Genomic DNA, 10,994 nt, shown 5'->3' with positions numbered 1-10,994 from the left:
ATCGTTTTGCCAACAATCACACACGCACACCTGATTCCAGGCTGGTTGACAGCCAGGCTTCAACAGGAATGGTAGTAAAGAGAAGTGATGCAAGAGTTTTCATGATAAACTGGATCATGAGCATGTAACACAATATGTAAAATGCCACTGTGTTGTTGTGGCTGACATTTTATTTTAAAAAAGGTAAAGGACCCCATGGCGGTTAAGTCAAGTCAAAGGAGACTATGGGGTTGTGGCGCTCATCTCGCTTTCAGGCCGAGGGAGCCGGCGTTTGTCCACCGACAGCTTTCCGGGTCATGTGGCCAGCATGACTAAACTGCTTCTGGCGCAACGGAACACCGTGACGGAAACCAGACCGCACGGAAAAGCCGTTTACCTTCCTGCTGCAGTAGTACCTATTTATCTACTTGCATTGGTGTGCTTTCAAACTGCTAGGTTGGCAGGAGCTGGGACAGAGCAACCGGAGCTCACCCCGTCGTGGGGATTCGAACCACCAACCTTCTGATCGGCAAGCCCAAGAGGTTTAGTGGTTTAGAGTCTAGACCACAGCGCTACCCGCATCCCCAAAATTTGCGTTCTAGGAAAAACGGAGTCACAAACCAATGCACAAGTCCTGCTACCAGTTGTTAAATGTAATTGAAATAAACACCTAAGGTTTCCATAAAAGTGAGAAAATGAAATCAGAATGATAATTAATATCTGGGCAGGAAGGACTGGGAGTGATAGAAATGTCATTAAAGTCAATAGTCATCTAAAAAGATGGAAGAGTGATGCATCATTCTTACACAAAAGGAGTGCAGAAAATGAGAAAAAATGCATTAGAAGCAGCGAAGATATATGCCAAACATATATCTTCTGGCAGCACCATGAACAGCAATATGCAGCCCAAGTTTATATGTGTAAACTCCACCTACTATCGGGTAAGTGTGTAGAAGACTGAAGTATTAGGTGGAATAATCTTAACAGTTTTCTACTTGCTCCAAAAACCGGGTTGATTATACAAGTACAGCAATAGAAACCAATGTCATTACAATAATTTGACATTATTGGCCAGGGATCATGGGAACTGTATATGCATATCCTGCAAGCTGTAGCCCAAACAAAGCAAAGGGAGAAAGAAACTCAAGGTTGCCTTCCTGAGTTTTGAATTAAATACATGTCAGGCACTGATTGTGTTAGGAACAACATATCTACAAGGACAACACATTTGTCTGGTGCTGCAGAATGAAGAGAAAGGGCAATATGCTCCTTTTCAACTGGAGAAGGGAGAAAATCTGACCAAACAGTGATTAGTGTGAATATAACTTCTAGAACAAAAGTATGCAGGTACTGCATGCTTTTGAGTACCCCCAGAAAAAAAAAAGCACAGAATATAACAAATGCTAATTTTATTAGATTCATATCAACAGACGTCTATTAGCAGCAAATAGTGTCTTTTGATTGGTGCGTGAAACACCCCTTGACAGGTAAACGTTGCAAATTGTTTTAGGACAGCATTGCTGCGAGCCTAGTTGTGCAACAGCAAACGACCCTCAGTGATGTCACACATATGACTTTGGCCATCGGTATGGGCTTGTGCTGAGGCCCATATACACATGCCCAACGCTGCTGTGTTTTTAGAGATGTCACATTGATTTAGCAATACTTGGATTTTAAAAAAAAAGCCTTACGCAATAGCAGACAGCAGGGTAGTAGGGTTGTGAGGCTGCTTCATAGAGGCAGAGGGTCACAGCAGTGGTCAGATCTGCATGGTGCAAACACTGGTAGGGGTGCCCGATTAGCTCTCCTGGACAACATGACAAACTCGTTGCTGCCTCACCCCTTTCCATTCCAGTGTGCAGCAGCGACATGGGTGATGGGTGTGTGTTACGATCTGCCAGTGAAATGTAGCATTCTGAGATAGTGTGTGTTGTAGCTTATTTGAGTGCAAATTAACTTCTGCTGACGTCACCTTGTGTTACTTCCACACTGTTATAAACTATTGCGATGCTCTGATGACAAGATACAAATTACCAGTTCTGTTGTAATTCAGTAATTGCTTCGAGGTGAGATCAGAATGAATTGTCAGTTTTCACAATATCAGGGGGCAGGGTAGATGAAGGTTGTCCGCCTCCAAATCTACATTAGTACCTTTTCATAACAAGATTAATGAATTGTCTAGAGGCTAAGTGGGGGAGTGAAATGGCAAAATTACGACAGCAACTGCTTTAGGTCAATTAAGTCTAAGTTGGCTGTGAATAGGAACAAATGGATGCCAGAGAGCTAGGTGAATGGGAAACAAAATGGCAGATGAATTTTCATGTTGAAAAATTATAATGGTGCACATTGGAAAAAATAATATTACAGTATATTGCTCACACCGAACAAACTCTTAGGGAAGTGAGTTTGTCCTCATTGTGGGTACCATCGTAAAATGGCAGTCCATTTTCACATTTCGTCCCCGTTCACTTCCAGTTTGGTTTATTACTGCTACATTATCAAACAACATTATTTTCTGATTTACAGATAAGTGGTCTTTAGCTTACCCACAAGTAAGCCGAGCCCCCTCCTTTAAAATGTAATATTTTAAAGACGAGAAAGGTCTGTGAAAGGAGGAGAAAGAAATACAGAGAAAGAGGAAAGACTGACATATAACATTCCAGGAGGTTGGACTAGATGATCCTCATGGTCCCAACTTTACAATTCTATGAGTCTATGATTCTATATGTATAAAATAAAGACTGAGGATAAAAATAGATTCCATTGTACCAACTGACATTACAAAAAGTCCATTATGCTTCTTTATAAAATTGGGTGTGTGTGTGTGTGTGTGAATTTAATGGACCTATGCATTCTGATCCAAACTGCATATTTTTTGTGCCTTATTGCATTTCTTGAGGGATTTTAGCGTAAACTACCTTTGACTGAAATGAATATACCAATATATCAAAAAGATGGAACGGAGCATATTCATTTGTAAACGGTGCTATCACTAAGCTATGCTGTATCACTGTCACAAACGAAACAAACAGGAAGAAGTATATATTCACAATACGTGAAATAGGTTGTCATTAAATATGCCATGCATTAAACATTCCATTAATGAGCAAGCAATTGATTAAGGCTTAAATATATTCATTGGTCCATTCACATAAGACTCACATTAAAAAGAAAATGCAATTAAGCATGGGTGCCCATTTTGTGTATTTTTTACATATAATTTCTTACACCTCTAAGCTTAGATTGTGACAAATACTTGTTTGATTCCAGAATTGCAAAAGCATATCCACTTTTCCAGTGCTATCTTTCTAGAAAAAGAGGCGCCGGAACTCACCATGAACTTCTAGCTCCGGTGAGCTCCAGCTGAAAAAAAGCCCTACACTTTCCTAAGAAATAGAACATCCCTCCCAAAACTTCTTTGAAACATCAGGTCTTCAACATCACTATATATATATATCATCACTATAATACAGGTTGGTTTTTTTTTTTAAAAAAAACCTTTCCAGAAGGAAATTAAAAAGAAGCAGTAGATTCTCACCTTATTTCTACGTGTTTGCACTTCCCCTAGGATCATGTTTGCAGCTTGTAGCTGATCCGATAATCAGAAGCCCTCAGGGACACAAAGTTTACCAGTTATAGCTGGTGTGCTATCTGCAAACTGTCCTGGACAGATATACGTAACCTTGCCACAGTTATCCTGCCATGCTCTGTTGTCACATTATTGGAACACTTTATTGTTGCATCCAGTAGCACCAGTAACTTCAGTTAGTACAAAATACGGCAGCTGGATTGCTAACCGGGACTGGACTCGGGGAATATATCTCACCAGTTTTGAAATACTGTAACTTACCAGCACCAGTCAATTTCCTAGCACATTTAAAAATAGGAGTGTTTTTTTCCTAACCTAAAGCCCTAAAGGGCTCAAGTCTTGGATACCTGAAGGAGCAATTCCTCTCTTTTGCAGCCGCCCAATTATTAAGGTAATAGTTAGAGGCCTTTCTCCAAATTCCTATATTCAGAAATAAGGTGAGTTTGAGAAAGGCTTGCCTTTTCTGCCGGGTTGCCCTGGTTATTGAATGCTCCTCCTTGGAAGGCTCTCTTGACACCAGGTTTCTTGTCTTTTCTTTACCACCTGAAGACCTTGTGATTTCTCCAGATGTTTAAAGGTCACTGGATATTTTAAATCTTTTTGGCGCTATGTTGGTTTTGTTTTAATTTCTGCCATTGTCTACGTTAAGTCAGAAAATTAAGTCAAAAGCATGCAGCCTTTAATGATTTGAATTTAATTTGTTTTGGTTGTTGGGTTCACTAATTAAACAAATGTCTGTTTCCTGATCTATGCTCAAGCTCAGTGGATGTTACACCTCACATCTGTGCATTCCCTCCAACATCTTGAAGCCAAAATCCAGGATACCATCTTTCTGGGTGCCATCTTCCTGTATTTTTTATCACCAGAGCACAGGAGCCATTTTGGTTGCCATGATCTCGCGTGATTTCGTGTGATAGTTCCCCCCCAAGTGCTTTTCTTGGGCATGGCACCCATAAATATGTGTTTTGGGGTGGCATGCCATATCATGACTTTATTTGGGGGGAGAGGGGGAATTGCTTTGCAAAATTGCATGAGATCATGGCAACCAAAATTGTTGCCGTTCTCTCACAATGAAAAAATGGGATGTCCAAGTTCTGGGACACTTGTGGTGTATGTCTATGGAGTAAACATATGAGTGTAATATTTTAGAAGCGGGGCGGTGGGGGGGAGTCCTGCTGCTCTCTAAGTCAGCAGATATCTTAAGCGCAAGTCAAGACTTAGCGTAGCTGGAAGATTGACCAATCCAGAGACAGGCTCCAGAGAGGGATGCTAGAAATGTGGGTTTCAGGTGATCACCTGTGCAAGCATTGACCAGACCAAGGCTTCAGCAAGGTGATGATCTCATATACCTCACCCAAAGATGGACATTGTAATCCTGATTGTTTGTTCATTCTGACTTGTCAGCTGCCCAGATCAAGATGGCTACTGGTGATACATAAATATAAATAACGTGTTTTCCTGTCCTGGAGTGCCAGGGTCTGTGGGAACTGGGGAGCCCACCATGACTAATGCTAGCCTCTCCGTCATCAACATCATCAGCATTTGATTTTTTAAAGAGCATGCCACTCTGATGAAGAGGACCATCCACACCATACGTTTAAAGGACACTTTACCCTGCACAGAGCTACAGTTGAAGAAGAGGGAGGAGGAGGAGGAGGAGGAGTTTGGATTTGATATCCCGCTCTATCACTACCCTAAGGAGTCTCAAAGCAGCTAACATTCTCCTTAAGCTGTGCGCTTTAAATTTGTTGAAATGCCTCTGGGCCCACCCCTGATGCTTCCCACCACATGAGCACCATCCAACTTGCTACCCCTGTTAAATTTGCTGGAGTGGGTAGGCAGGAGCTCGTGGTGGGGGCACCTTACCCAGGGCTCTCTCCCACTTGCTGAGAGCCCTGGCGTGTGTCATAATTTCTGGTGCATGCTGAGGTCAGCTCGTAGCCTTTGACATCAACAGAAATTCAGAGCATTGAAACTGATTTGATTCCAAGGGTCATTCTATGGTGAAGAACAGTCTGATTTGGCAGCCCAATAAAGGGAAGGCTCCAGGATCCGGCTGCTCCTTGAGAGCAACATTAACCTTTGCTGAGTGAATGTTCTACGGATAAAAGCTAGAGGGCGATCTTGTTTCTGAAAAGCTTCCTCTTGCCTGATCTCAACGCTATTTTTCAAAGCAGCTGTTAAACTCTTTCAAAGTACACCACCTTTCAAAGCTGCAAAGGACCAAAGAGTGAAGGTTCTGGCCATGCTCTCTGACGTCCAGCAGCATTGGTAAATGGTTTTTCACCTTGTGACAGAACGCGATAATGGGTAATGTGCTAAAGTATTTTTACTCTTGACACACCAACCACTGTGCAGTATCACGTAAGCAGTGCATTTCTTATTGAAAGAAAACACCATGAGGTTGTTACAGTAAGTGCCACATTTTTAAACAGAGCTTTTCTTCTAGAAAAAGGTGCCATTACTTCATATCCTTGAGTACCCCCAGAAAAAAAGCTCTGCATGTAAGGTAAGGTAAAGGTAAAGGACTCCTGGATGGTTGAGTCCTGTCAAAGGTGACTATGGGGTGCGACGCTCATCTCGCTACAGGCCGAGGGAGCCGACATTTGTCCACAGACAGCTTTCCAGAACATGTGGCCAGCATGGCGCAATGGGACACCGTGATGGAAGCCAGATCGCACGGAAACGCCATTTACCTTCCTGTCGCAGCAGTACCTATTTATGTACTTGCACTGGTGTACTTTCGAAATGCTGGGTTGGCAGAAGCTGGGACAGAAATCTGTACTGCTTAAAATGACTGCATATGATTGTTTTATTCTTTTTATGTCAGCCACCTTGTGAGGGCTTTGCTCTAAAAGTTGGCAAAGATATATAAAATAAAATAAATGAAACAATATTCTGAAACTTTCTGATCATGGGTAACTTCCGTACGAAAGTCCCAAGTACCACTGATCTGATCCTTCCATGCAGCCTCTTGTTGTGAGTAAAGATATTTTGACCGGGCTACTAATTGAATTCAGACCTTTAAAATGGAAATAGAAAAGCTCTCATAACTCTCATAAAAGTAGAATCATAGAACTGTAGAGTTGGGAAGGGACCCTTAAGACCATGAAGTTCAACCCCCTGCAATTTAGGAATATATAGCTGTCCCATGCGGGGATTGAACCTGCAACCTTGGCATTATCAGCACCACACTCTAACCAACTGAACTATCCAGTGCACAAATAAAACCTGATGAGAAGAAAGCAACAGCTCTCCCCAAGTCACCCTGGGATAATACGGCAATGCTGGATGGTGGTGGTGGTGGAACAGTTACATCTCCCATCCCATATGAATCATTGTGAGTGAGGTGATGAATACTGCATCTGCCTAAAGATCCTATCATTTCCTGGAACTTCACCAGCTACAGCGAGTTTAGGCTAACCAAACTAATTCCACCTTTTCCTGGGCGTATTTTACTCATCATTGTAGTCTACAGACTGCAAGAACAAATACCCACCAGTAAATTGGCTAAAGGTAAGATATTACATGCCCTTTATTATTTATGATAGCAATTTCCCCAGTACCTCCAGAAATGTCCAACATTTTTTCCCCTTTCATGTTCATGCATCATATCTGCAGTAATTTTACAGCCTTGGGTGTTTTATTCTCAATTATAGGCGCCAAATAGAAAGAAACCTTGAACACTGTGTGGATTCTGGGGATATGTACTTTATACCAAATTGCATCTAACTGTGAACTGAAAAAGAAATAAAACTGTCATTTCGGATCATACTCTTCCTCTTTCGTTAACTAAGTTATGTTTGGCAGTAACCAGCATCACTGAAAATGCATTTGCTATTGTATGTTTTACAATACTGAAGGCGGGACCTATAGTAAAGTGTGATATGTGGCCACAGGATACAGGGTCTATTCAGTGGTGGCTCCCTGGCTGTGGAACACCAGCGCCTTTTTCCAAGCGGACATTCTTTGAGGCTGTTTTGGTGCCAGGAAATGTTACCTTTCTAATTTCAACACCCTTTAAAACGTGTGTTCCTTTTTATCTTTTGGCAACTTGAGTTTTTATGCTGTTATTATATTTGAAATCATTATGGGTTGTTATGCTGTTATTATATTTGAAATCGGTAGTGATTTTGGCCTCGAGATCTCTTATAGGGCTGAATGATTAAATATGTGGTTACTTTTTGAGAAAGGAGACATAAAACTGGGCTGTAATCATTGGTTACCTGCATGGGGATGGGATTGGTGGTATTATTATTATTATTATTATTTATTTATTAATTAAATATATTTCTATACCGCCCTTCCTGCGAGGATCACAGGGCAGTTTACAAAACCACAGCAAACAAACCCAACAGACCCCTACCACACACACAACTTTAAAGGTCACAGGCTGCTTCATTAGCCAAAGGCCTAGATAGCCCTCCAACCCCGTACATTCCCGCCCCGTCGAAACCCCTCCGGCTTGGCTCTTCTGCTCCCCTCGGGGAACCTAGCGATCTCCATAAGGGAGCGCGTCCCGCTCGCTCTGGGCCTTCCCGGCCCCGCCCCCTCCGCGCGGCGATTGGCCGAGCGGAGCGCTTCCCCTAGGCGGAGTGGTCGGGGCTGCTGCCCGTCAGCCTCCGCCTGTCAAAACACACAAGCCCCGGCCCTGTCACAACAGAAAGAAAGAGAGCGCGAGTGAGAGTGTGTGAGAGAGGGGAGTGAAATCGGCGGCACTTCCTGCCGGTTGGCGGGCTCGCGGCTGGCAGCCCGGAGATGTGCGCGCCTAATGCGGCTTCTGAGGGGGGGGGAATAGGGGGCGCCTCCTGGCCGTGACCGGCGCCCCCCGCGCGAGTGAATGGGTGTGAGGGAAAGAGAGAGAGAGGAGGAAGAGCGCGCGCAGCAGCAGCGGCAGGAGGCGGAGTGCGCCTCTCTCTCCTCGCCTCACGATTCTCCTCAGCTGCAAAACTCCCTCATTGTCCCAAGTTTAGCGCCTCCCCGCCCTGCCCTTCCCCGCCGCCGCCCGCTTGCAACGGAGCCCCGGCGGCTGCGGAGGGGCGGCTGAGCCCGAGCGAGCGAGCGGGGCGGCTTTTCTCCTCATTTCCACGGAAAATGCAGCAGGCGAGCGCGGCGTCTCCTTCGCAGAAACTTGCCTCTGCGGCGCTTTAGGAGGGGAAAGAGGAGGAAAGGAAAGGGTTTTGTTTTTTCCTTTTCTATCCAGCCTGGCGCCCCTCGAAGTTGACGCGGCTCCGCTTCGCGATGGCAGAAGCAACCCCGGCGCCCGCGGCTGCCCCCTTGGCGGGCGAAGGCGATTCGGAGCCTTTCCCGGAGCCCGAGGCGCCCCGGAGGAGGGAGCGCAGGAGCGGGGTGTCTCTGGCGGCCGCCCCCGCCGACCCTGAAGCGATCCTCCTCGAAGCGGCCAGGGCGACCCCTCGCAGGAGCAGCATCATTAAGGTAAGGATTGGCCGCCTGAGGGTGGGTGGGTGGGTTCACACGTGACGCCCGGCGCCGCGCGTGTTCAGCAGCCGGGGAGCTCTGGAGCGTTCGGCTCGCTCGCTGCACCCGGGTTGCTGCTGCGAGCTTGCAATAAATAAATAAATTAATTAAATAAATATCGCTCCCCTCGTTTTCCATCCCTCTACGACACGTGTAGCGCAGCTCCGACGAGCGCCACCCCCTTAAAAAAAAACCGAAAACATGAACCCACACAGTTTGGGGGCGCCTGTCTAGGCCACTTAAGCTGTGGCGGTGTTCACGGAAGGGTAGGAGAAATCCGGCGTGTATTTAGGTGCATGCCGAAGAGGGAGGTTTCTTTTTTTGTGTGGTGGTGGAGGTAGAGATATTTCAGACTTGCTTCCTTTAAAAGTTTCTTTTCTGAGGTTCGGCTGCAAGTGGAACATGCAGAGAGGAAGGGGCCTCGGTAGTTTCTGAAAAGGAAGAGGATTGTCACAGGTGATGGAGAGAGCCACCACCACCACCTCCTTTTGCTGAGGACTGGCTCACCACGCGGTCTGTTCTCTTTGTTGCAAGCAGGGAAATAGTTGAAATATAGAAGAAGCAGAAAAGAGAGGAAATTTCCCTATACAGTAGCGAGATCTACCGCTACCTGTACCCGCTCTTGCTGTGACTATTTATTGTACCAGAATAATGTGTAATCCTCTGGAATGCCTTTGGCGGGTAAGGATGATGTTGGATGACTGGTTCTTATGAACGCCATGTAAACATGTGCTGTGGTTGTTTGCTTTTCCTAACTTAGGCTTGGAAATAACAGCCAAGAGAGGAGTTCGTACTTTCCCTTTTTCCATGGAGTAGGCAGCTATACTTTGCTTCAGTCTTATGTCATGTGCCTGCATTTCATCCTTTGCACTGGCTTGGCAGTGGTGCTTTAAAGGGTTCTTGGGGGAGGCTGCATCTCAGAAGGTTGCATTAAGCTAATTGGTTCTATCCAGGATAGCAGGAGTTATCCAAATCAGACATCCCTTCATGTACTGCTGCCACCCTTTTTATTGCTTATTCCTGGAAGTGTTTGGAGCAACTGCTGCGCTCCATAGTTTGATTTCAGATCTGCTTTAACTTTAATCTGCTGCTAGTGAAGCAGGTAAAATCATACAGAAACAGTACAGTAAGCCCTGACAGTTTAACTAGGAAACTGTCAGTGAGTGTTACATTTTTTTTACTCAGCAGAAAAACTTTTAGATGATGCAACACATATGGGGAATAATCAAGTGGGAGTAGCTTCTTCATTTGGTTAAATGAAGTCTGATCAAGAGGATATTTGTAGAAAAAGAATTATGGGATAAGATGCCCACAGCTTTGGCCCTGGAGTTATCCTTGATGTTGCGATTATTGCTGTGTGTCCAGTTTTCACTGGGTACAAGAAAGGATGCTTAAGGAGCGGTAAACTAGGCTCCCAGTTTTGTCCAATCAGTTGTGTAAATTTGCAAAGCAGAGACGTTCAGGTGCTTCTTCCCATCCCTGAATTACTGAAGATTCTTCTGTTGGTTGGCTGTCCAGCCTGGGCTAGGAGCTGAACTGGCTTGGGCAGGAAATTCAGCTTACATTTTCAATAAGTTACCATCAACAAGGGCTCCCCCTCCATTTATGTTTTAGGCTATGTTTTTTTTAATGTAGAAACATATGTACACATTCAAGGTTCAGCCATGTATCACAGGACTGGATAGCTGTTGGTTAGTGTATGGTGCTGATAACACCAAGGTTGTGAATTCAATCCCCGTATGGGATAGCTGCATATTCCTGCATTGCAGGGGGTTGGACTAGATGATCCTCAGGATCGCTTCCAATGTGGTCGGGACTGCATCAAATTCTTTCATGCAGAGTTTACCACCAGCGCTTTAAGTTTTCCTTCATTAAAATAATTAAAGTGCTTAATTTTAAAAGATCTCTAATGGATGTGTGTAAAAATAATATAAAATCAAGAATGCAC

The 10,994-nt window shown here is 44.6% G+C and overlaps 1 protein-coding gene across 3 annotated transcripts in view; it reads left to right on the top strand.

Moving 5' to 3' along the window:
• Nucleotides 1-8,229: 8,229 nt before the first annotated feature.
• PLCL1 (phospholipase C like 1 (inactive)) overlaps nucleotides 8,230-10,994 on the top strand; it is a 196,995-nt gene continuing 194,230 nt past the window's right edge. For 2 of the 3 annotated variants that reach the window (XM_035136765.3, XM_088676796.1), the window contains exon 1: nucleotides 8,230-9,004. In XM_035136765.3, the coding sequence (XP_034992656.1) occupies nucleotides 8,810-9,004 (195 nt within the window). In that variant the 5' untranslated portion in view covers nucleotides 8,230-8,809. The remainder of the gene's footprint in view (nucleotides 9,005-10,994) is intronic. The other variant, XM_088651757.1, reaches the window with a different exon arrangement.

This window comes from Zootoca vivipara, chromosome 1 (genome assembly GCF_965207765.1).
Source record: "Zootoca vivipara chromosome 1, rZooViv2.hap1.1, whole genome shotgun sequence".
Taxonomy (NCBI): domain Eukaryota; kingdom Metazoa; phylum Chordata; class Lepidosauria; order Squamata; family Lacertidae; genus Zootoca; species Zootoca vivipara.
This window is presented reverse-complemented; position numbering and strand designations above follow the sequence as displayed.